This window comes from Idiotropiscis lumnitzeri, chromosome 17 (assembly GCF_059441095.1).
Source record: "Idiotropiscis lumnitzeri isolate Australia: NSW breed Sydney's pygmy pipehorse chromosome 17, RoL_Ilum_1.0, whole genome shotgun sequence".
NCBI classification, from domain to species: domain Eukaryota; kingdom Metazoa; phylum Chordata; class Actinopteri; order Syngnathiformes; family Syngnathidae; genus Idiotropiscis; species Idiotropiscis lumnitzeri.
Genome location: NC_142407.1, coordinates 10,536,753 through 10,564,413, shown reverse-complemented (window position 1 = coordinate 10,564,413; position 27,661 = coordinate 10,536,753). Strand labels below are relative to the sequence as shown.

At 39.3% G+C, this 27,661-nt stretch overlaps 2 protein-coding genes across 3 annotated transcripts in view; one reads left to right on the top strand and one right to left on the bottom strand.

Moving 5' to 3' along the window:
• zbtb20 (zinc finger and BTB domain containing 20) overlaps positions 1-27,661 on the bottom strand; it is a 67,655-nt gene that overhangs the window by 10,861 nt on the left and 29,133 nt on the right. The window contains exons 2-3 of one of the 2 annotated variants that reach the window (XM_088279068.1): positions 25,956-26,036; positions 14,545-14,589 (exon numbers count right to left, since the gene is read on the bottom strand). The gene's annotated coding sequence lies outside the window, so the exon portion shown is untranslated. Of the gene's footprint in view, positions 1-11,603; positions 11,799-14,544; positions 14,590-25,955; positions 26,037-27,661 lie in introns of those variants that run through there. The other variant, XM_088279067.1, reaches the window with a different exon arrangement.
• LOC148320175 (disks large homolog 4-like) overlaps positions 25,447-27,661 on the top strand; it is a 49,223-nt gene continuing 47,008 nt past the window's right edge. The window contains exon 1 of the mRNA XM_088279065.1: positions 25,447-25,552. Coding sequence (XP_088135191.1) covers positions 25,523-25,552 — 30 coding nt within the window. The 5' untranslated portion in view covers positions 25,447-25,522. The remainder of the gene's footprint in view (positions 25,553-27,661) is intronic.

Below are 27,661 nucleotides of genomic sequence, written 5' to 3'. Positions count from 1 at the left end.
TAATTCTGGGAACATTACTACTGGTATTTTTTTTTTTTCTTACTCTGGCTTCTAAACTCATTCAGCTGACAAAGTTGCGACAATTAAAAGGAAGGTTCATCGAGTGGAGAACAAGAATCAGTATAGTCTCGAGTAGAAAAAAAAAAATCCAAGTGCATTTGTAGTAGTGAGTATATTTTGAGGTTATGGTGTTGTGAGTGTGAGTGTATGGACATATGTAGCGACATGTGCGTGTTTGTTCCTGAATGATTTAAACACTTCCAGCTCTGTGACCTACATGTTACATCCATCTGTGCATTTAAATACACAAAAGCGACATTCTTCATCCTTACATGGACACTAAATCCTTTTCGGGTTGGAGTTTGTTTGTTTTTTTTTTTTTTGGCAACGGAGCTTTGGCTCTCGTTATGGCGATACATTTGTTGGCCGCATTGTTTTTGTTACTGTATGTTTTTTTTTTTTTTAATCTTTGTATTGGATTTCTTAAGATGTGAAATGGTGGAAATGCCCTCCCACCCAAAAAATAAATAAATAAAATAAAAAAATATATATATGTGAAATCATTAGCCGGCTAAAATCTGATATTAACAGGATTTCGGCAGTGTGTGTTTTAGCAGGAGGCGAGCAGCTGAACGTTCGGCACGTACAAGGGTGCTTTAAGCTGTTCAGCTTGACCCTGCACTTTTTGTCAGTTGGCCTGTGCTTCAAGGGGCCGCAATTGAGCCCCTCTTGTAGACAGTGGCCAGCTCAAAACACGCTTTGGAAAAAGTGACAGGGAAAAATAGCTTAGCGTGATGGATGAAATGTGGGGGAATAAATGAAGATCCACAACGGTGAATACTGCGTGTCACAGGGCATCATTGATCAGCGAAACGGCTGCTTTCGACTTAAGCGTTTATGCATGAATGTCATATCCATGAATCGAAGCACTTGGAAGTGTATTTATAGTTTGGCACATCTTTGTGTAGTAAATACATGCATATAATACATACCCCATCAGCTCACTTGACATATGACCCATCTAAAAGTGTCATGCTGACACATTGAAACATTTTCAACCACGTGACGACTTGTGCATTCCAACCAAGTGCGCAACGGGCCATCTGAACAATTTCATTTATGTAATGCGGTTCCAATCATATAATGCGCCACGCTACGACACATTACAAATGCAACGGGATCGTTTTTGTCACGGGAACGAGGGCAGAGGTAGAGTTGCAGTCTGTGCTTATGAGGAAACTTCATCCATAAAATAGTGTTGCAAGGCAGATCTGTTAAGCAAGCTAAGTCCAGCATTTCACAAGAAAAAGAAAAAAAAAATCCCCTTTCGCAATTGTAGATTAAATCAATGGCAGCCTAAATGAAGAGAATTCCACAAAATAAAAAGCAAATGGAAAATTCTAGTATTCGGCAAAGACCGGCAGACAAGCCGAGTCAAATAAGGTCAACCCATCGGAAGAAAGTTTCAGATAAAAGCAAGTGTTAATAGTGACCGAAGGCACAATCATAAGATGTGTTTCTAAGAATTTTGTGTGGCACACTGTTACTCAACACTTTGGAGATATCTGCCCCCACTCCAAACTAGTTGTATAATCTAACAAACGCTCAACCCAGTTTATTAGGATACAAACAAACGTCTTCTCCTTACAGGAGAAGAAGAAAAAAAGCAAAACAAAAGCATGGTTGTAGCGTGTCGATGACCAATTTTTGATTAATTCTTCACATCGTGACGCTGTACCTGCACCAAAACATCACCGAGCGGATTTGTCTGCTCTAATTTACTGTCAAGCGACAAGCATAGACTTGTCAAATCTGTATAAGGGAAAAAAAAAAAAAGTATGCTTTTACCGAGATATTCATGTACAGCAATGATTGACACTATCTCAAACACTTTCTGAGATATCCGTTTAAGCATATATTCGTTACTGTTTCGGTTTTTAACGATACAACAGAAACGGCCCCCCCGAGCTCATCCAAATGAGTACTCCTGCCCTTGGAGTTCATTTCAATTACATCCAAATCGATAAATGTACCGAACTCGGTGCTGGTAAAGTTCCACGGGAAGCTTTGCTCCAATGTGCAACTTTGTCATCATTAAATATATGCTAATGCTCAGGAATGACTCCAGGAACAAAATGTTGAGGTGGTTTTACTCGTTGTATTGCTTAGAAACTGCAGGGCACACAACCACACATTATATTATCACACAAGGTGTTTCGCTGCCAAAACATTCACGTTTTCTCAGTGACACCGTTTTTTTTTGTGTTTTTTTTTTTTTTTTAATCGTTTGGATTTGACTAATTTTAAAAAGGGGAAGGGCGATTGTCTGTTTACTGTAATACAAGCCTCCAGCTGTAAAGGCCTTCCAAAGTACAAGCTCAAATGTATCTGATGAAGCTATGTACATACTTAGCTGTTTACAGTTTCTAACCAGAAAAGCCAGTCTAGCTGTACAAAGCCGAACGCAATAAAAATAAAAGCCCACTTTGTTTGCATGCGTTTCCAACGTCTTACTTGACGAACGTTGTTTGTTGCTAAGAGATGCAATGGATTAGGATACTACCAACACCACAGAACACTGCGCCTTCCCCGGCGCTACACTTCACAGATTTACTGTCATTTACTGTTTACTGGCGTAGTTGTTGTCCCGAATCTGAGTCACTACAGATACACCTCATAGCACATGATCACCCTTCAGCTTAGCCAATGGTAATCACCAGCCTGGCTAATGCACATGAATGGCTGGTTAGTGTGGTCGCTTTGGATGTGGCAGAATCTTTTTTCTTTGAAGGGCAGTTTGTCGCCCCCCTCAACTCCCCGTCAAGATTGCAAACCAAGATCGTCAGCTCGTTCTAGTAACATTCCGCAAAATATCATGCCACATGACCGTTGGCATGGCTTTGCCATCCGAATCGTTACCGAAACACCAGAGGGAGTGAGGCGGGGATTCGCGTAACTTTCGCCTGGGATTTTTAATTTCAACCCTTTAATGACTAGTTACTGCCACTTCAATAGGAGTGTATTTCAGACTACCGTATGTGTTAGTCAAGTGACCTGCCAGATTGTTTACACTGGCGTCTAAATGTTCGTTGCAATACACTGAGACTTACCCCGGTATAAAGGTAAAAAAAAAAAAAAAAAGGGTTGAAGAAAAAGAAATTGTATGAGACACTTTTTGTTGTCATTGCTGGTGCTATTTACATACAGTCAAAATTAGTGAGTTAGATTTAGAATGAGTCCAACCTCTAATCTTGTTACGCAAAAACACAATATCACGTTACTGCCTTTTTCATTTAATATTTGAAAAAAATCCTGATTTGAACCGTATAATGTTTTTTTTTTATTTCAAAGATGCAAGCACAAGAACAATAACCAAATTGTTCCACTTTAAATTAAAAAGGGATACGTATCAAATCATCTTTGATAGAAATATCTTAGAAGGAAATTTAATTTAAAATACTGACATGCTCATTCAAATGTATGTTAAATGACAACAGCAAAGTCATTGCGCAATCTCGAACTGACCCGTAGCATATTGAATCGAATTGAGTCGAACCTTCAATTTTTTTGGATCCCACTTATTGAAAATGAAAAATGTATAGAGAGAGGCAGAGAGAGAGAGAGAGAGAACGTTTCTCTCAATATTCGATATATTAAATTCTTATTTTAATAATGACAGTCAAATACTCATATTTCCATATCTGACAATGCAATTAAAATAACAAACTAGGTGGGACTGATTCCACAGCACTTCCACCATTTACAGGCAAGTAACAAACACCACTTTGCGTCATTCGCTTCAAGACATGTTCATACAATCATTGCTACACAACTGACAAACATATATAAGTGAGAACAATGCCTCACTGTATTGAGACATCAGAATGTGTGACCAGAGCAGTTGCTGTTGCTTTTTTAATGTGTGACAGCTGCGAAGAAGAAATGTGTTTTGAAAATTACCCATGTACAGCGGATATAAAAAGTATACACACCCCTGCTCAAATAACACTTTCTTGTGATATATTAAAGAAAAAAAGGGAAAAGGAAACCAGAAAAATAATTTGAAAACTTCTTTCACCATTAATGTCACCCATAACTTCTACATTGATCATTTCGAGAGGGGAAGTAAAAAATGTTTTATTTTTGGTGTGACAAGGTTATTTCTTTGTTTCGCCAATTCGTCTGGTTAAGATCGGATGAAAACTGAATAGGAAATTAATCAAATAAAACTATAACAAAACCTCCCAGATACGTGCGGGGAAAATGTGGTTGTGGTCCAGTAAAACCGAGGTTGGATTTTTAATAAAAGGTATGTATGTTGGACGCAAACAGGAGTGCTTATCACCAAAAGAACACCATCCCTACAGTGAAGCATGATGGTGGAAGTAGTAACGGGGCACACGTCATATGAATTGACTCGAGTTGTAATTTTTAGTACTAGTGACTTGCTTGCCAAAAACCTGGGAACGACTTTAGTTGTCTTGTTGTTCAAAATACTTGACTTGACTTTGACTGGAACGACATGACTTGACAAGTCATCTTGTTTATAGTTTGAAATCTGCATTTTAACACCATTTGCCTTTTTAGGAAGGAAAGCAAGAAAGATAAAAAAAAAACATTTTTAGATTCATTCACGCCAACCTGGCAAATTATTTATTTAATTGTTTTTTTTTTAGGTTTTTTTTTTTGTGTGTGTGATTTGACTCTCTTGAACCAAGTACAACTTGACTTTTGAAATTTAGACCCAACTTTTTATTGTCCGCAGTGAATGTGAGACTAGCTTGAGATTTGAAGGTTACGACTTAAGACTTACTTGTGACTTACTCCCACGTCTGGGAGGAACCACCCGTTTTTTTTTTTTGGATGGACCTGGGGCCTTAGACAGGGTGGAAGGAATTCTGAACAGCAAAATATCAATCACCGTTAACACAAACGCTTCAGGCTTTTGCTTGGAAGCAAAAAAAAAAAAAAAAAAGGTCACATTGGTGGTGAAAAAAAAAAAAGTTTTGAAATAATTCATCTTGGTCTCAATACAAAAATCTGGCATTTGAAAAGGGGTGTGTAAACTTTTTATATCCACTGTACAGTACAGGTATGTGTGGACTTCCCCATCAAAGACCCAAGAACAATGGAAGGGAGGGTTTTTTTTTTCTCTCACCAACTGGCTCGACATAGTCGCATTTTGTAGTTGACGCAATCCATAATTCAACATTATGCGTTTATTTTGAATTGTCTGAAGAGTTTTAGATCAGATCCTAACCAGAAGAAATGGCGAAACCAACTCTAATGACCTTGTTGCTGCAAAAAAAAAAAAGAAAGTAACTAGCTTGTATCTTTTGCATGTACTTTCAAGAGAAAATAAAAACCTTATGTGTGGCAGCAGCACAATACATTCCACAAACCTGAAGCTTCGAGTAAGATCGGTTTGGTTTCTTTGTATTGATCCTAAACGTCAAGCATATTGTGAAACAGCCTCATTAACTTTGTCTCAACCAAAAATAGTTGTTCGCCATTTGGTGGTTGAGAAACAGGTACTGCATACCTCTCCTTTTATCATGAGCCTAAAGTGTTGGCACCCAACACGAGGAACAGGAAAAAGTTTCGGTTTGCAGTTTACCGTTAAAGGCGGCCAAATTAATAACGAGTCTCCAGCAGGAGGAGGGAGGGGTTGGGGGGGGGGTGTCTAGATCTTCCTGTGCCTTTATCAAGGTTGACTTTCGGGCAATAAACAATGTAGACAGTATCCAAGAGAGATATTTGGGGAGGGATTATAACAGACTCCCACTAAAAATGAGAATTCAAAAAGAAAAATGTCTGCCAAAAAGGAGCTTCTTTCAACAGACAATGCGTATTCTTTTGGCCGCACTGGTAGGAGGACGGCGGGAGAAAAATGTTATAAATTCAATGTAAACACTTCCAAAATGTCTTCATTTTAAAATAGAGTCACAATGTAAACAGCATTGTGGATTTAGTTTAGTCGTTCGTTTCGTAGTGCATACAGACAAACCTGGAGAGAGAGAGAGCCTGCGAGCAACCTTAACATTTTGGCTGCTGCGGCTTCTGTTTGCTGGCTCAAGGCTTAAAAAAGGTCTTATCTGAGCCAAGATGGAAGCACAAAATACAAAAGTGACAGTATATTAGTTGGAAAAGTTACCAACTCTGCTTACAAAGTAAAACACACCAACATACCAAAACGCTCCACCTCTGCTTCCATTCTTTTCCCATGCAGCGAGGCCCAGCTCACCATGACTTGTAGCGAACCATATGGGGAACAGGGTGAGCTGAGGACACACATGCCTCTTGGCAAACTCACATCTTCACTATTAGAATCCAGGATACATTTTTCGCATGATTTGAATGCCAGGACCTGCTTGTGTGTTCAACGCAACACAATGCAAAATAAGTTGAAACGCTCGTGCCTTTCGCACGCACGCGCGCCCAAATGAACTTTTTTTTCGCTCAAGTTTACATCAGATATTGTAATACTTGAACAGAGCTCGGTGTTCCAAAAAAACCTTTCCTCGTGGACGCTCAAAAGCTTTTGGACATGCTCTGATTTTCCGAGCAAAACAGAAGAGGCTTTGAAAAAGCAACACATGTAAAGAGAATCGTGGCAGTTGAATCGAGGTAATGGAAACACATGGTCGCGCAAATCAATAGAATCTGATAAACACGGTAATTGCTTTAAAATGATTTACTGTGTATGATTTGACAAAGAACTACAAAGCCCTGGGAACTACTGAAACAATTTGACATGAAAGCTTTAATGGCTGAAACGCCATGTAAAAGCTTTTTCATTGAACATGACATGGCGGTGCTGTAAAAAAAAAAAAAAAATTAATAATAAAAGGTTTATTTTAAAAGGGGGTTTTATGATTTCCATAGTTTAATGTTTCTTTGTCATGTCTCTATTGTTTTGCCTTCGTCTTTCGCAATCAGGTCACAGATAGGCCTTATAGACTCGGAAGGGTATTGCGGTGGTGTAACTATACACGCTCTGTACAGTAACAGCACAAGCCGGCATGCCGTCCCATGTTGGAATGTTTGCTTTTGTATTCATAGTGTAGCGAATATCAAACAATACAATCTAAGAAATGCCGTATTTATTATCGGGCCGAACGACGGAAATTACATTGTGCTTCATAAGACTGACATTCAGGCAGTATTGCATCGGAACAAAAGCCTGCTGACAACAACGTTCACAAATTGGGCCTCGATGTGTGCTTTCATTATGCATTCCTGTGATACTGGCAGGGAGCAGAGATTCCAAAGCGAAAGTCTTCTGAGAAACCGAAAAATATGCCTTCAAGTTTTTGGGCCTGACATTTTTTTGCTCTGGAAGTCAAAGTATTGGGAGGGGTACCGAATTCTGATATGCAATCCAGCCAATTTTTAAGAACCAAAAACACATTTCCTTAAACATGGGAGCAACTGAGCCTGCCAAATTAAAAAAAAAAAAAAAGTGATTATGAAAGTTAAATTGAAATCCCATACATGCATAAAACCGGATGGAAATATTTAGTTATTCCACATTTGACCTTGATTGAAAAAGAAAATTCACCACATTACAAAAGATCTCCACTCACCCCCCCCCCCCCCCCCTTCATTGCCAAAACCAGATTAGTTTCTTTCCTTGTCTTGCTGCTGCGAGGAAAATCACCAAAATTCATGTAGCAGCATTTTTCAGTTGGATGAAAGCAGCGAGCGCTAGTGCAGGAGACAACTCTCATTAATTACATGCAACAGCAGCACATTTTCCTGTTGTGTTACTAGTACGGGACAAGTTGTTTTTGTTGTGGCAAAAATAGGGCGCTGTGCGACGGTAGCAATCCACCAAATTATCATCTGTTTGCTAATATTCGCATTTGGCCCAATATTTAGGAGGATTACCACTTTTCTGCTGTCACTTCCTTTTTATAAAATCTATGTACAATTAATGTGTTTATCTGAATAATACCAGCTGCTGCTATGTTTTTTTTTAATTATTAAAAATTTACAAATATTCAATCACTAAAAGATTTTTGTTCTCATCTATTCAACCTCTAACTCTAACATTTTAGGAAATAATAATATGTTGACTATTTTGTCAATTGTTTTTTTTTTTTTTTAAATAGTGCATTTGAACATTCACTGAAAACGATAATTTGAGCACAAAAATTATACTTTCGGTCAAACAGCTTTTCCAAACTGGCGTACTTCCGATTGCCGCAATATAAAAAATGTTGGTGAATGCCGATTCGGTCAACTGTGATAAACTTTTCAATGAGTGGTGGTCTGATAAATTTAAGCACTGTATACATACATACATGCATATATAGTAGTTTAAAAAATATACGGTATAAATATATTCGGAAACTTGTCCAGAATATTATTGTGCTGTGTTAGCAGACATTTGTAGGTTTTCTTTTTTAACCAGATTTACAAATTATATTTTGAATATAAAAAAAAAAAAATATGACTATTTGTGTTAGGAATGCATATACGGTGTCTTTTTTTTCACATACTGTATCTCTGCTGCCTAACAGTGAGTGAAGTGGCATCCATTTTGACTGGAGCTTAAGTTACCAAATATGGTTCCTTGTCTTGTAAAGTGATACAAATTTGCAGCTGAACCAAAAGATTTGTTTTCCTCAACCTTGCGAAGCGTTTCCTCCCATAAAACATGTGAGGTCGGAAGTGCAACAAATGAGTTTTGGTGTGTATCATTTGTTCCGACACCAATCTTTAATTTTATTACCAAAATGGTTGTTTGGAATAAAATAATCTAGATCCCGGTTTGATTCAAGATTTCTATTATTCTAATGTTCTTTTCTGGACACATTACCAAATAATATTTTGTAATTGAAATTAGGACTGAACAATGTATAGTTTTGGGGCCTAAATCGCGATCTGAGACAACGCAATTTTGAGATCGTTAAAGCTGCGTTTTTTTTTTTTTTTTTTTTAAAGGGCTTTTGTGCAAAGTAGGTCACACTATATATATATATATATATATATATATATATATATATATATATATATATATATATATATATATATATATATATATATATATATATATATATATATATATATATATATATATATATATACACATACATATTTATCTATTATGTGAACTGCAGTTATGACTAATATTAAATGCTCTTGGCCACTTTCTCTTCTATCTTAAAAATATTTGCCGGTAACACGCTTTGTGCAAGAAAAAAAAATATTTACAAAAACACTGCAGGGTCCTCAATAGGGACCAAAGTAAATTGTGAATTAACATAATTTGTAACACTGACCAGCCATCTGTATGCATGCGCAGTAAAAACAGTTTTTTTTTTTTTACATATCACATACATATCTGAAAATAAACACATCTGCAAGACTATTTTGAATATTAAACGTTCAACTTGATTGAAGGATTTGTGTGTGTGTGTGTGTGTGTATGGGGGTGCGTGCGTGCGTGTGTGTGAAAAATATATTTGAGGATGTGAATTGGTGACAAGATAGAGGACAAGAGAAGAATGGTGACACCAAAGGAAAATTGGGATTGATTGCTTGGTGTGGATTAGCACCCTCTTCACACACACACACGCATGCATGCGCACAGACACGCACACACACACACTAAAACACACTCCTAGCTCTACAGTTTCTCCTTCATATAATAATGAGCTTCCTTGGTCTGCAGACATGCTCTTAAATATTCATTAGTCATGGGTGGGATTTTAAGCAGTGACACAAAAAGCGGACGCACATTGATGCACAAACACTGTGCATATTAATGTACACGCGGAATATATGCATATAATAAATAGTGATTCCACCGAGATGAAACATGTCACACTGAGGCCTTATCTCGCCTCCTCTGGGCTGATGAAATCACTTTTGGACATCAAACTGTGGTGAGAGCTCAGCCACACACACACACACACACACACACACAAGCACACAACACAAGTACTCTTCAATTCATCAAACAATAAAATGTCCAAAAATACAGGTGTTGAGTTTAGTCTTTGCAGATAAAAGGACTCAATCCCACATGCACATTTTACTGCACTCCCCCACATGCCAGCCAGCCGATCAATACAATCGCAATTGGAATGATCTCATGTCACATGTGCCACATCAGACAGCAATAGTCTCCCTCCACATGTGTCAAGCCACAAATGAGCCTTTCATTCCATTATGAACTGTAACTCGTTCCTGTTATGTCGACATAATAGAAGAAAATCCCCAAAAAATGAGAGACCCAAAAGGAGTATTTGAGGACAGAATATTTGGGACTGGTCTTGCTTGGTTTGGGGTAACCAACGCCAAGATCAACCTCTGACATTGACCCCCAACGTGCCCAACTTGGACGGTGCTTGTGTGGCGCGTTTAAGAACATGCTGTATCATTCTACACGAATCTGACCAAGACAATCTCAGTGGGACAACATCTGTTAGCAACTCACACACTCGCACGCTCTGCCTTGTCACACACGTACACGAAAACACACGCACACACAGGCGCTCATATGCGTGCACGAGTGTATGAAGCAGTAATAACCGACATGTTGCTCCAACTTAAAACTCAGATAATTTAAGGACATTTAATTACCTAGACGCCAAATACATCCACCTAAGTGCAATAATAATGTAAATTTCTATAAAACTAGCTTGTGAACCCCCCCCCCCTCCCCTCAACAAAACACCCTAAAGGCGCACTGAAAAGCTCCTCTTGCAACTTTAATCACACCACAGCATGCACGGCTCCAAATCTAGGCCAGTCTCCGCCAAAAAAAAATTTTCACATATCGCTGGCAGATAATAAAAGGTGCACAATTGAACTTGTGACACACACAACCGATTCGAAGCTTAACTGTATTGTTGGAGCATTAGCCAGGCTTCCTTCTCTGCTCCGATGAGCACGTCTTCGTGTATCACCATCTCCACGAGCTCTATTGATATTAATTCGTGTATAAAAAATGTGGGCAGGACATGTGCTCGGTTGGAATCGAGGCACTAAGTTCCACAAAGTGATATGGCATCTAGAAGTGGGAGCTTGCGTGCCATGCTTGAGAAAGCGAATCTAAAGTGACCTAAAAGCCAAAGCGCGCACACTTGTTCCGCTGTGTAAAATGTGAGCATCGCTGACGGACACTTGAACGCAGCATTATTCTCAAGCGCTAAAAAAAAAAGGACAAGGGGGGAAAAGAGACAGAAAAGTAAAGAGGGTTACGTTAGGTTGGGTTTTGTTACGTTAGGTTGGGTCATGTAAGGTAGGTGGGCACACTGAGAATAGTGACAGATGGGGAAACTTGCGTCATGTCCAGCTTGCTTTTTTTTTTTTTTATCCGCGAATATAAATGGAAACCCGGCAGCAGCGTGGACTGAACCCACTCCTCGCACGGAGAACGTTTCGGTTTCGCCTTCCGACATTTATTGAATTAGGACAATATAAATTCGCGATATGCCCAAAAAAAGAATGCACGCAAGTCGCCAGCTCCCCCCCCCCACCCATTCCAAAAAAAACTCCACAAGGAGCCCGTCACACACAGGAAAATCCCTAATGCAAATGTCCGTCCAACCCCTTTACTTAGTTACTTACAAAATAAATCCATGTCTTACCTCCACTTCGAAGCTCGCTGCCCCTTAGAAAAAGTGGCATGGATCTCCCCCCAAGACGACGTCTGAGCTAGAAGATGTCTAACGTGTCCCTTTCACTTTGTTTCATTTCTCACTTCCATCTTCTTTTCATCTCATCAATAAACACACGCTGCAGCCTACCTTCATAGAAGCAGCTCGCTTCAAATGTGCCCTCCCATTTTTTAACTATACATCGGGTACTTTGAGAGGGGGTGGGGGTGGCGGTGCAAGGGTGGGGGGTGCAGGCACGCCTTTTCACTTAAAGCTGCCATTGGGAGAGAACAGTGCACCGTCTTGGGTAGCTCGTCACTTATTTGAGCCCCCCACTGAAGAGAGAGAGGGGAGCGAGAGAGGCTCCATTATGTGCAAGCAGTGGGAGTTGTTATAGTACTACTACTACTAGTAGTAATGTGCCTCCTATGTGCCGAGGAGACACAATATTTACAAATAGAAGAAGCGGCGGTGACAAGCCGGCTTGTAAACACGTATGGTAAACCTCACTTTGAAATGGTTACAAATGAGTACTGGTGTTCGGAAGGGAAAAAAGGAACTCCGGCTGATAGAATCAACCGCGTCCACAAATGTGAATGAACTCTCATCTCTTTCTCCCTCTCTCTCTTCCTCCTCCTCCCTCGTCTGGATCACAAGGGCGGTGGAGGAGCCAGGCATGTGTCCATCACGCGACACAACTTCCTATTGGACGAGGAGGCTGTCACTCACAAGAAGCAGCGACAACTCGCCTCCCCATTGGCCGATGCCGCCGTCAATCGAGCACCGGGCACCAAACAAGCTAGATTGTCTGCCGTGTCTTCCACTTTCTACGCATTTCTATTTTCTCATTTATTTATTTTTTAACGTCCCGAGCTGACCTCGAGTTTGGGAGCAGGGGGGAACAAACGGTGCCGGTTCGCACGGCCAATCAGATTTGGTGGAGTGATTGCTTTTTTTCCCCCTCGTGTTGTTGTTGTTGATTTTTTTTTCTGTTCTTCCAACGCCTTGAGATAGATTTTGGCTGGCACAGAATGAAGCAAATGGGTCATGTGGGACCAACCCCCCCCCCCCCCCCCCCCCGGCCCCCCCACTCCGCCTTAATGTCCCCCCTCCCTCGCTGTCTAGACAGTGACAGGTGTGCGTGTGTGCGCGCACACACGCGTCTATAGTCCACATCAGAATAATGAAGCACGCGGTGGGTCGGGTTCGATAATGACCGTGTATTATTCATGTGAAAAGCGTGCCGTGGATACACGGAAATCGTCTTAAGCAAAGCATCGCCACATCTTAAAAAAAAGAAAGAAGGAAAAAAGCGTTTCCTGACAAAGAGGTCAGCTAAGGTTATGCGCGTGCAAGCCCGCTTCGCCTCCACAAGAAGCATCGCGAGTGTTTGTGTAATGGCGGCAAACATCCACGTGTTACAAAAAAAAAAAAAGCGAGCCACGCTTTCATCAAGTTTAAGAAGTACGAACGGAGAGGTAAAAGAGGTGAGCTTTCAGACAATCGCCGTCTCCGAGCTGTGTGAGCGGAGATCTCCATTCGGGATGTTGGAAGCGTGTGCACGCCGAAGTGGGCTGGACGTGCGCGCCCTCTGCAGGCCTCGGTTGTGGCTCCACGCCACGCGAGTTCAACGGAGGACAAGCCTCCCGCCACTGCTTTGACCTACATCATTACGTGCAAGAGAAACGCCCTCATACAACCGACTTCAGTCACTTTTCTACTTCAGTAAAGCGACAAACGCCATAGAAAAATACTTTTTACAGTATTTTAATTTATTATCTGGGTGACTTTTGTCACTTGTATGGTTTGATAAACTCACTAACTTAACTGAAAGCAATCGATCCATCCATTAGTTTGAGATCAGTGGTTTTCAAACTGCGAAATACAATATGTACTTGTCTCGTTGAGTATTACTACAATGATGACCATTCAATACAGCAAAGTAGTAGGCCAAGGTGTTCATCAAAAATATATTTTTTTACGATTATAAACTGAGATAATATTGAGCAGTTTCAACATTAAGGCCCCTCTTAAATAAAAAGACACTAATAAACAAAAATATTCACTAAAATTAATTGTACATGAAGATTAAATAAAAATGTTTTAATAAATATAATTAATTAATAACAAAAATAATTAAAAAAAAATAAATACAATGTTCTTAAAGATTAAATGCAAATGTAAAAGTTAAATACAACTGAATTGGAATGGTGTGTTCTTGAAAAGTGAAATTTCTCCACCCTCAGTAAACACATTGCATATTTGGAGAGGCACGTAAATACTGAAAAGGTTTGCATATGGATTTTATGTATTCTGTTGAACGGGGAAAAATGCTGAACAAAACAAATCAAAACGTTTTGATTTTCTACGTGGATTATTGCATTTAAGATGATATCCAAGATAAAAAATATCAAAATACTTTCTTGTCACAGGACACACGAAGTGGCAAATAAGCCTTTCAATTGACACAAAATTAAAAAAAAACAAATTTTAGATGATGATGCATAAAGGAAAAAATTGTAAGCTTAATTGAATCTTCACAGTTATTTTTGGTTTGAGGCTGAATAACCATTTTTGGCCTATTTTATCTGTTGAGAGGTCAAACTTCCACACCATTTAAAAGCTTAAAAATTCACATGTCCTTGCCTGCTATTTGAATGTACTTTCCTAGTCTTTCAACACTTCCTAAATGTCTGGGTCAATGGCCTTTTCCTAAGGTACTTGTTGAAAGATGTACAGTATATACCAAAAATTTAAATAGTCTCAGAACAATTTTTTTCATGTATTTCCCTACCATTTCTAATGGAATTAAATATAGAATCAGATTATATGAATATCTGCATACTAGCATTTCTTTCTTACCAACGAGGACCTTTTAGTCAGAGCTGGTCACAAATGCATGAACAATTCTAAATATGGTTATGGTACTCACGTCATGATGCATGATGGAATGTCGACATGATGTCCATCTGTATGCCTGAAAACAGAAGATCTGGGTTACGAAATGAAAAAAAAAATGCTAATAATAATACCAAGTTCCATAACCATTAGCAATTTGCAATGGCTCTCCTCTTTGTAAATGTGTGTGTGTGTGTGTGTGTGTGTGTATGTAAATCAAAAGGACGACGAGGTTAAAAAAAACAAAAAAAAACACAGATTAAATTAAAACAACAACTTGTGGTGATAGTTGCAGAGCTGTGTGCTCTATGTAAATTTTTGGTGTGACTATTTTATTTACCAAAGGTGTATGGAAAAAACTTGAATTTTAGAATGAATGTTCAATGTGCTCTTTAAATTTGACTTGAAGGGTGTGCAGTATAACATCATTTGCATATGCTTTAATAGTTAATTAAGATTTGGGCGTTATAGTGGTTTATATTCGTTGCGGCTTTGGATCAAAACAGCGTCTTTGTCAAGGTGTGGCCGACTGAGAAGGAACATGAAATGAAATGTTGTGGTTGTAAAGTTCTTTTTCAGGCACACAATTCCAACAATGATTTTGCCCTCAGCAATGAATATATATATATATATATATATATATATATATATATATATATATATATATATTTATTTATTTTTTCAACCAACCAAACCTTGACAGCTGAACCTGTTATTGTTGTTGGACACATTTCACTAGAGTAAAATCTGACAAGGAGAGGCGAAGAAAAAAAAAAAACACTGAATAAATTACTCCTGATAAATTCCTCATTAATTCTCCCCACCCCAAAAAAATTAAAGTAACCTCGAGAAAGCCCTTGAAACAGACACATGCACACCAAGGCGCGCACAAACCTCCTCTGTGGTAACACTTGAGCTGAACACTTTTTTGTAGCATAGGTCAAGCCTATTCTCACATGTGTAAATAGAGCCAACAGAGGGCAGCAAAAGGACTTTTCTTCTTCGGCGTTTGTGTATGCATTCATTCAAGTGACCTTTGGCATTTTTGTGGAAGAATGAAAAAGGTTTTCGCTCGCTAGCAATTTGGCTGTAATATTAATAAAAAATTTTTAAAAAGCGTGAATTTATTGAAGTCCCATGAACTTTGAAATGTGCTATGTGTCACAGTGTTATTGTACAAGTCAGGCTACTGATTGTTTCCCTTCTCTCCCTTTTGATTTAAAACATTAATATGTGAACGGCCGCGGGCTTTTAATTTTACAGGGTCGAGACAACTCATTAAGAGCCGGATGCCAACCTGCAATGCTCAAAACTTATTTGGAACGAATGACGGAGATTAGTTGTGATTCAATTAATGGCGTAATTACAAATGTTATTTCGGAGTCTAACTTCTACTGGGTAATTTATTTCATTTTTTGGAATCCAATATGTGGAAATGGAAAGGGAACATACGCACATACAAAAATACACACCTTTCCCTGAGGAATGTAACAAGCGGTTTTATCCAAACATTTTTGTTCCAAGGTCTAAGTCAATTGCGTTTTAATTAAATGTAATTAGCAAAAAAAAACTCTTTTATTTCAATAGATGCATATAAGAAAGTGTTGCACATTCCTCTGTCGTGGCTCGATAATGGCTTCAGCGTCTGCATGGTCGGACGTATTGTTCATTGATACAAAATATTTCCTTTTGAATGTGTTTCCGGTGTGCAGAAAGGTCTAACAAATTACATGCCATCAAGCCCCTGAAATAAATAAATAAGGAAGAATGGAAAGTACACTATAACGTTAGCCATTTAATACTTATGTGACGTTCCGCATGGTGGCTGTGTCAGAAGCGAAGCGTAAGAAATTGACCCAAGCACAATTGGGATCTTTGAAGATACTTTGAGGAAATGGGTCGGCATTTCCGAGGCCCCTCTCAGCTGTATCCTATCGATGGAAAAGATAGTTTTGGTGGTTGTTGTCCGCCAATAATTAGAGTAGTATGTCTGCCTTTCCTGTGGTGTTCCTCAGGGGTCAATCTTAGGGCCCATCCTTTTTACACTCATACAATACAATACAACTTTATTTCTATAGCTCTTCTACACTTCTGTTTAATGTGGTGAAAGGTGGAAGTACTGATCGTAACACTAAATATTAACTTGTCTTCAAAGCTTTTTAGGATCACTTTCCAAATATGTCCACCCATGCTTTCGAAACTTTGGTATCATATTTAATCAGGCAATGTTTTTTAATAAACATGTTGAAAATGTAACCCATTTCTCCAACGCAAAAATATTGAAACTTATGTTGGAAATGAAGGTCTTTGTCTGAATTCTTCAGGACCGCAATTCTCTCTTCAACTCTCTCAACAAAACATCATTAGACTGTCCCCATTTAGCTGCGAATGTCGTCTTGTCGTCCTTGCACTGGCTCCTTGTCAATTTCAGGATTTAGTACAACATTTTAGCAGTCACTTACAGAGTCCTCAATGGTCAGGCTCCTCCCTACTTGGTGGATATGCCGCAATTTTATTATCAGGGAAGGTCACAGTGGGCTGTTGACTCGTTTTGTCACTTGTACAAGATTAAAAACTAAAAGCCATACATCCTTGTAGTCTGCTCACCTCCAATTGGGAAATTCACTTCTCTTTGCACATTTGTTTAGACAGCAATAGATTTTTTCTATTTTTTTATTTTAACAGGATTGGTTTGTTTATCTTGGATCATTAATATGTATTATGTGAACCGCTTTGTGAGCCTCCGTCAAAAGCGTTATCAATAAAACATACTTATTTACTTGCTTAACTAAACAGCCTAATTTTTGTAATTTTTTTTAAATCACCAGCGGGGCTTTGAAGTTGCATTCATCTTTATCTCTCCTCTGTCACTGCCGCTGATTGACAGACTCAATTATTATTATACATGAGTACTGACGGTGAACTCAGTGACATCAATGTTGTGTGTGATATTGAAGAACATTTCAATATGTTTTGCCAACAAAATTCTGGTCAATGCATCAACTGTTACAACCACACACACACACACACACACACACACACGTGCACGAACAAAAAAAGCAATTCCTAATATGAGGAGGACAACAACATGTAGTCATATTTGTATTTTTGTTGTTGAGATACGTTCAAGTTAAAACAGCAACGCTTGCAACACTTTGCAAAAGGCTTCTCATCTTCTCACAGAAGACAAGTGCACAAAATAACACGACTTTTCTCTCTTTGGGTTTTTTTCTGGCTGGGGGGGTTGGTTGGTATTTTGGTTTTAATTTGTCAATTACCGGGCCTAAAATAACTTGGGTGGCAGTGCATAGTGACAACATTGGTATTACACGTTACACTGAATCTAACAAGAAGTGATCACAGACGTGGTAGATGTGACAGAGTAAAAGGCCTCCTCACATTACTGCCAAATGTTTTTTTTTTTTTCTTTTTTTGGGCTGGGGCACCACTTTGTTGTTGATTCTCCCAAAAAAATGATGAAACTATGTTTTATTTTGTGCTGTGTTTCATGTGTGGTTGTGGGCTTGTGTTTTTCTACATTTGTGGATTTTAGACAATGATCAAACCAAGCAGAAAGTCAATATTGCTTTCTCCCCTTTTTTTTGTGTTCAGACATTAGGCCGCCGCTTTCAACATTTTTGACAGTTTCTGATGATCGATGTCAAAATCCTGCTTGTGTTCTGGCTTTGTTTCGTTTTTAATTTTTGGGAATTAAAATTTCCACATTATCCAAGATAACCAATGAGGAAAATTAACCAAATATCGGCTTTATTTCCCTGCTTGGAATTCTTTCCCCCGGCTGGCTCATTTTAAATATAATATATGAAAAAATAAAAGTGCAATCACTTCGCCACTCCATTAGCAAAGAGAATAATACTCATTAAATGGAAATTACCTTTTGTTCACCTCCCTCACACACTATTCCAATTGGAGATTGGAGTCGTCTACTTCCCACTTAAAAAAATGACTTTCACTTATTGTGGCTCATCGGGGAAATTATGGAAAACTTATTTTTTCCTACTACTGTGGTTTGAGAGGATAAAATGACCCTTTGTCCAAAAACTTTTTATTTTCTTTCTCTCTTTTTTTATCTTTTCCTTTGTCTTTTAAATAATACTTTTTACTAGATGAAAACAGTTTTTTTTCAATCTCCTTGTTTAAAAAAAAAAAAAATGCTAAATGTGCTTTCAAACATGGACGTTGTCGAGGCATACCAGCATCTTTCACTTTAAATCCGAACTGTACAGAGCCGATACCTGCCCAGACAGAATGAAAACTGAAAATGTGCTTGAATAACATTTCCAGACTCTGATAATTGTTACTGCTACACATCAATGTGGCTCAGACTAGGTCGACGCGGCGATAATCTTAAAAATGATCAAAGATGACAAGTTCAACCCCCCCTCCCCCCAAAAAAACAAAACAAAAAAAAAAAACATGTTCAGTCTAGTTGAAATGAGCTGGCACACTGCTGTCTTTTGTGTCCAAGTGGTATAAATGATTAATGGGCTTCTTCTTCTAGTCTTTTCAGTGCCCAAGCCTCCCTGTCTGTGTCAGCCGTCTAGCTGAGATAAGAATAATGTGTTCTCCTGTACACCTCATGATTCATACTTCATCTCGTCCCTCTTTGCCACAAAATAATCTTTTGGAAAATTTGAGCAGCTGAAAATGTTTTATGTTGACTTGCAACAGGCCGGCCGTCTTTACTCTTATAGACCTGAAACACAATGACCTCCATATTCAGACTTTAAAAGACACAACTATTTGTTTGTTTTTTTCAATAAAAAAACAAACAAAAAAAACAAGGCAACTGGTGGACATACAAAATGAGCATCGATGTCAACCATTGTCATAGAAGTAAAAGGTTGCCTTAGTTACAGTCGAGGCAACAGGTTGCCATGCATGCTGAATGACTGCGTGTGATTGTAACACTTCGTAAGCATTTGTGGGACTCGCTGGCATGTTTAATGAACATAAAAGTATTCTACCATTTGGAGGGAACTTGTCGAGATGCTCAAGATGGGCTGGACGGGGGCCAAACCATCCATGGGAGAACTTTGCATATTTTATTTTGCATGATGCTTTTGCAACTAATGCATTTGTATTTGTTGATAATCCAGTTTTTTTTGTCCATTCTTTGATTTGCATGTGCATGTTTTGCTTATTTAATGTTGAGTGTAGAAGATTAAATTATGTTTTAGGCTTACAAATGTTTTGAACCACGTTGGTGCTGGAAGTGGTGGTGTTATGAAGGTGGGTTTTATTTTATTATTATTTTCCATCATATTTTCCTGCGCATACAGTATGTCTTTTCGGTCATTTTCTTTTGTTAATAAAGTGCAAAAATCAATAATCAATGAGGTAATTGGTTTACTGAAGTTGACATGCAAAGAAATATACCATTCAGGTAATTGGTTAAAGTGAAATGGCTTTTTTCAAAATTTTCCTCCTATTTATGCTGCTGGGCACACAATCCTTCTTAAAAAAAAGAAAAAGAAAAAAAAAGCAAGAAAATGACTGATATGACTTTAGACCTAGTTTTAGCCGCTTTCCATTATTTTAAACACACTCATGGTGCACAAAGACTGAATTAATTCAATGTGGGTTCAGGGAGGACAAATGCCACGTATTTGTTGGAAATGGAAAATAATATTCATTCTTTGAGCTTTGCTTATACTGAGTGAAAGATGGGCTCCCAAATAATGGTTTCTATTTCTGCATAAGGCATGTCCTTGAGTACAGGAGGAACCTTTTTCAAAATAAAGCAAAGCAATTCCAGGCAACTCGTGTATTGTCCATAAAGTATTCACAACGAGCTGCTCAATTCCATTCTTGCAATTTGATATTCTTTATAAAATGAATGATTTATTAGCTCAATAGGCCCTCCCCTCACTCAAAGGAAACAAAAAAGTACTCCACTGTGAGGCCAGGCACATCCTGTTTGGAATATGTTACATACTGCACATACTATTTGTCCTTCACTTTCTATACCGCTTTTCTTCAGTAGCGTTCGGCATAAGCTGCAGCCCATCCTACCTGACTGGGAGCCAGCCAATACACAAAACGACTTTACTTGTACTGAATAACCCCCCAAAATAAAGTGACTTTGCATGGCATCTTCACTCAATTAAAAAAAAAAAAAGTGAAACCACAGCACCATATTAACACAAAGTAAGTACGCTGTCTCATGCAGGTATATGCGTTTATGTCGTTCTATAATGGCCTCAAGTGCCAACCGTGCTTTACAGGTCGCACCCAAAATGTAGAGTTGGATATTTTCATATGACACAAATATAGCCTACAGCTTCTTGATACTTGAATGATTTTGATGCACAGGTTTAACAAGTCAAATGTAACGCCCGTTTTGCTCCGTGTGCCTCTTCTTTTGCTTTCGCTTGATTTGAATTACTTGAACACAAATCCAGACAAAGACGTGTTGCTTTAATTAACACGACCATGAACTGAACATGTTGCACGTCCTCCAACCTCTCAAATAACTCACAAGCCTGTGTGCAGTGTTTACGAATGCAATGAACCCATTGACTCTTAATACTTTGTATAACTTGCCAGTAACAACTGTAGGGCAAGTCTCCACCTGCAGGGGGCGTTCAACTCCGCGTCATCAATCCGTAACGCCACAAACATCCCACTCAGATTTCATTTTTCTGGCGCTCATAAAAAAAAAAAGTGTTCACCAGTAGATGGCGTTCAACTCCATACAATTGTCACACAATTTAAAACACAACTCAGTCAGATGTCATTTAAATGGCGCTCCTTGGAGGTGGTGGTGGTGGTGGTGACGCCACATTTCAAAATCATGCATCATTGAAGACTCCAAATTGTCAATAATTGTTTATGGTCTATTTTATAAAGTGTATTGTATTGTATTGTATAGTATTTTATATAATTATTATATTATAAATTGAGTGTGGCTGTAAAAACTGTCACTTATCTGGGAATATTTTCTGTCAAATGTTGAATTTTGATCTATTTATCCATATTATTTTTTCTTAGAGGTCCCTGTTGTTGGACCGAAGGGAAAACGTAATCTCTGTTCTAGTTCAGATGCCAGATGTACTTCAGGTATCTACTGTATATGTGTTTTAATGTGTGTTCTAATTTCCTTTATATTAAACCAAATGTAATGTAAAGTGCTTTGTTATAGCTCCAGCTGTTGAGAAATGCGCTATATAAATAAATAGGTGCATTGTATTGTATTGTAGTGTATCGTATTTAACGTGGGGAAATTGAGAAAAAGTAAAGACTGCCCTCTAGTGGTCACCTGGCGTAGCTTTTTTTCGGCTGTGGATTTTTCATCTCAAAATCAGGCATTTGACGTGTTTTTGTGCGTATGTGCGTGGGGGCGGTGTTCCTTATTTTGTTTACATTCTTTAGCTATACAAGTAAGGCAAAATATTAGTTAAATTGGGATAAGAAAACATGGTGGGCTTCGGAAAACCAATCTCACTTCAATATACATTGGCAGTATAAAAACAAAATAATTATGTAAAATAATTATTTTGTAGATTGATTAATGAAGTATTTCATTTCCATCCCAAAGAAAAGAGTTGCACCACAAGTCGCATCCTTTTTGTATCTAAAGAAAGCACAGTAAAAGCAAGTTTCCATGCAAACCACGACCACGAACTAGCAGTCACGTGACATACCATCTTATAAATACCCCTCCAAAAACACCTCATCAGCCGAATGAAAAATCTCTTTTGGGACACATTTGAAGACTAAAATCCAGCCTCCGGCCGATTTCCACAGAAAGTCACACATGGTGCACGCAGTACACCCCCAACACCTGCACGACTTCTGGGGGATATGTTCGTGACATCGGTGCAGCAAAATCTGCAGGCAAACTCAAACCGAGGCCCCAAACAACACCAGAGAAGTCACACTCCGTCATATAGTGCGTAGAAACTTGTGGGTGTCTCTCGTCCTTGATGACTCAGAATTGCTTCTTGCTTTTTTTTTTGGGGGGGGGGGGGGTAACAGTTTGACCTTGCAAAATAATAATATAATAATAATAGTCATAATAAATTTCTATTGGCATTGTTCCAGTGGCAAAAAGCGTTTCAAAACCTGAATAAATCAGAAATTCCCACTGTAGATTTAACACTCCATTGTCCCTTACTAAATATAAAACCTGGCCACCTTTCATTTAGCAGCCCCATAATGTGCATGTCTTGCTCAGGTTTAGCCTGTTTAGTTGACCAGCGCCTGTCCTTGGCCTACTTTTGGGTGAGAAGCACGCCATGGAGCCAAAAGACTATCATCATTAAGCACAGCGGTACAGGAGGATGGACACCGGCATGCATTTGTGGGTGAGTCGCTTTTCAAGTGCAGACAGTCAATTATTATGTGTGTTCAAGCTGATTATTGTCTTATTTTAGCAACTAACAGCATGTTGTGTGTGTGCGTGTATGCATGATGTGACATGTTTTTTTTCTTTCTTTTTCCTCATGCCTTGAGCATAGTAACTCACATTATATATGCACTCTTGCATATAAGTTACTGACACATCTGAGCCATTACAGCAATAACATTTACGCACATTTAAATGTTCCTGAATCTATTTCGGAAAAAAAAAATAACACACCTATTTTCACTTTCAAGAGTGGTAGACTGGTTTATATTTAGCTTCATTTGTGTGTAAGTGAGACATAATTCAAGAGGAAGTGTCAAAGAGAGTCGCGTGTCACGGAGGAACAAATAAATGAAACATCACAGACGTTATTGTCTGTGATGATTGACAGATAGTCACTTACTACTTTATGCTAATATCATAGATCAGTCATGTTTCCATGACAACCCAATCACTCTTCCTTAAATTCCAGCTTTTGAATATATATATATATATATATATATATATGTGTGTGTGTGTTTATTTTATTTATTTATTTATATTTTTTCCCATTTTTACTACCCTACAAGGCCTACATTTTTTCAACCAAATTTGAGTCTGGCCCGCAACGAACATGAGTTTGACACACCTGAGTATACAATTAAACTTACACATGTGCCTATATTTTCTGAATCATGTGTCCTCAAGGGCACGCATCACCAGAGATGTAATAATAATAATAATAATAATTAAAAAAAATAAAAATAATAAATAATAATAATAATAATAATAATAATAATAATAATAAAGCATTTCTTACAAACGATCAAATCGTTGGCAACTAATTATTTCAGTGGACAAAAGCAGAAAATGCTTTCTGACTAATTAATTAAGATTTTTTTTAAGAACGACACTTATAGGTTAATTAGATTGTGGCCCGTTTTTAGCAGTCTTTTCCGCTAATTAAAATTGAGTAGAAGCTCAATCTCAGAAAAAACGTGTAAATAAATAAACGCAGGATTGAATATTCTATACATAATAAACTGACTTGTCAGATGGCATTAAATGTGAGAGGGACTTATTCAATGTTATGCGGCAGTAAAATATTGCGATGACCTCGGTGAGACTCGCCACCACCGCATTAAGCTGCTCCACAAACATTTTGTTTTAAGCAAGTCAAACACTTTGAGCGACGACGTTAGATGTCTTAATGTGCTTGGCGTTCACGGAGGCTCCGTGTTTCTTGATGCGTGAGCGTATTTATAACACCGGCCATCTGTAGAATGTGGCCATCTGTAGTTGGAGGAGTCGTTCATTGTTGGCTTGCTTGTACATCTAAAAAAAAAAATGCCCCCGCGACGCTTCACAACGGGGAGTAAAATGTGTGTTCATCGTCCAGAATTGCTTGATTGCTGTGCACTGCTCCAGCGTTGTGGGGAGTGTGTGGAAGGTGGGGGGTGCTGTGGGGTGGGGTGCATTTGTACTTAATTATAGAACTGATGATGCAAAAGACAGTGAAGCAAATATTCCCCTTTTAAACAAGCACGAGTGGTACAGTCCAACATCTTAAAGGCAGAGTGCATGTACAGCTGAGTACATGCACATGTACAACTTGAGCACTTCTTATGATTATTTATTTAAATGCACTTTTCCAGACATGTCTTTCCGCCTTTTATTGTCTTTCCAATGTTGTGGAAAGGGCATATGCACATTCGAACACACACAGGTGTGTAAATAAACCTGCACATTCAGACTTCTTCACTCAACACAAAAATGTAGCACACGCCGTATATGCCAACACCAAGCCTTCCTATTACCATGGCAACAATTGCACCATCGCTAAGGCAACAGCTGCCGAGTGTTGAAACAAGTCGAAGGAAAAAAAAAAAGAAGCCTTTTCCGTCTCATCCGGTTGTCCATTTTCCACTCCAGTTCTATAGGTGGCTCTGCTTCATGTTTGCTTTTCGTCGCCGATGCATATGTAATTCACACTCTCCTCCTCAACACGTTTTCTCGCGGTCTAATTCCTTCTGTCTTCAAACACACACACACACACTCATATAAATATATATATTTATATATATATGACATGCACGCACACGCACCCACTCGCCAGCTCTCTCTCCTTAGCTGTCCCCTCCCTCGCTTCTTCCTCCTCCATCCTGCTCCGCTGTCTTATTCTGTTTCTCTTCCCCCCTTCCTTTACCACAACGTGGCTCCCCCTCTCATTTTTGTAATCCCCACCATTTCCATTATCACCCCATCTCTTTCCATATTCACGCAGCCCCCCCCCCCTTTTTTTTTTCTCTCAACAAGAGCGGATGTGCCCTCACCTTGCCGACTCGCCTCCACTTTCTCTCTCATACAAAATTCCGAGACCACCCTCTCTCCTCTGTCTTTCTCCGCTCACTCTCTCCGATTCCCTGTGGCCCTCCCCCTCCCTTTTCATGTTTCCCCCTCCCTCCATCCTCTCTTTCCCTCGCTGGTTCGGTTAGTCAAAGAAGAGATCCACAGAAGGAGAGAAAAAAAGGGGGGGAACGGCAGGACGAGAGCGAGAGTGCAGGAGTGGGGCAGGCTGGGGAGCGGGGTGTGGGGGTCTCAGCCCTCTGTCGTGGGGGGTTGGGGGGGTTGAAACACACCCCGATATTTCGTACTAAATACCATGGACTGCCTCTGCATTGTGACTACAAAGGTAAGCTTCTTCATGGTACTCCGGCCCAGTGTGTGTATGCATGTGTGTGAAAGCCACAGCTGTATTTGTATTGTACACACAAGAGAGGGAAGTGCTCATTTGTCCACGGTCCCTCAATTATACAACACACTTTCCTTTTTGTTTTCATTTTTTTATCTATACAAAGGGAGCGGTGCTTTGCATTGCTCTCACACTGGATGACCCTCACTCATATCTCCCACGCTCTGTGTCATGCTTTGCGAGCTGCCAACCTGCGCGGATGTAGTAAAAAGAGTTGGGTTGGGGGGGGGGCGAAGTGATGCTTTGTGTCACACTGGAACTGCAGCAAGTCCGCCAGAGTGCACATTGAAGGCTACTCTGCCCTGCATGCTAATCTCAAGCTTCCAGCCGCTTCGTCTCTTACCTGCCCACCGCGCATCTTCTCTTATGTCACGCACACGTGCTCGCCGTCTTGTCATCGTCAGAAGCAGACGCGGAAGATATCCTGAAATGACAAAAAAACGGAAGTAGGTGTGTGTCAGTGTGAGGCGGCTCAAAGTGAGAGGTGGACATCCAGGGGCACCTGGATGCACTTTCCGACCGGAAGTGACGACACACGCGCACACACACACACCCACACACACAGCAGCTGGTTTGGGAACGCATACGGTCGAGCAACTGAAGCTTTTGGATGGATTACATAAATTTGCGCTTAAATTCATTTGACTCACAGTTTCCTTGGCAACAGAGATTGTTGGTCACCTAAACATAGATAAGTAGGTGCAGTCACGCAGCTAGGCTGTATTTGACAAAGTGGAACTCTTATGTAAAAGGATATGATCCACATTCTTGTCTAATTGTAAGAATGGAAACTACCACGCTAATGTAACGACAGATAAAAACCAAAATGTGGCTTTATCTCCGCAAGCATTAACTTGCTCCGCGAGTGACTCACTGGAAAGCAAAACACCTTATTAAGCGAAAGACCACAGTTGGTAGGCGAAGATATTTCTCCAGACTTGCGATCAAAGTGAGAAAAGACTTAGTGTAAATCTGGCAAGAGAAGCCTGACACTCTGCAAGGGATTGTGAGACAGATGGTCACTGTAGAAAAGGGGAAAGTTTGCAAATGAAAAGCTCTGTTTCCAAATAGCAATACAGGTTGCCTCACATCAGCGCGATGAACACTTCTCTACTTTTCCCTTAAAAAAATAATTGTACCCCCCGACTTTTCAGCACCCGTTTGTTGAAGTTCTACTTCCAATTCACTTGAGTACGTTGAAGCTACAATCTTTGCTGGGCAGGCGACAGCGAATTGTCACGTCCATGAAGAAAGAGTAAAAGTGTAGTGGGACCAAAACGGAAAACTGCACTCATAAAGTATAAGCACGGTGGTGAATGACCCTGATGCACCATGGGGGGGCATCCTCCAGTTATTCACGATAATCTACATACATATGGACCATAAAAGTCAAAACAAGTTCTCGTAACTGGGTCAAATAAAAAAAAAAAAAACGTTTTCCGCCCGAATGGCATTTAACCAATGGATGGGAAAATGAAGCTTCATGAAGCACTTGTGATATTTTTTTTTTACTCCTCTAGAGTCTAGACGGTGCTCTTGGTTTGAAGGGACAGTTCAATGGATATTTATTTAAATCTTTAAACATTTTTAAACGCATCCTTAAACCAAGAGTGACATCTAGAGGTGTCAAATATTTTCACAAGTGCTTCATGAAGCTTCATTAGTCCGTCACTAATTTTAACTTATGGTAAATGTCATTAAAAGAACGTATTGAATAAACACCATTTGTGTTCTGTGAGAACATGAAAAATGGCTCCCGGTGGCCATGGAAATCACGTTTCAGGACTCAAACCGGACGCGTGTCAAAAAAAACAGAGGAGGTTAATGATGGGCAATCGCGATTTTGGTGACTACTGCGCAAGATATTTAAATTTGCCGCAGTGCAGACGATAAAACCGAATCAGGCGTAGAAAAACGGCGGTCACGTCCGTAGTATGACATGAATCGGAGGGAAATTGTATTTCCGGTCATCTCCCACTCGTCACTTACAACTCTTCTAAAGCGAAGCCATGTGTTTTATTTAACTATAATGTTTGCTGGTTTGAAGTA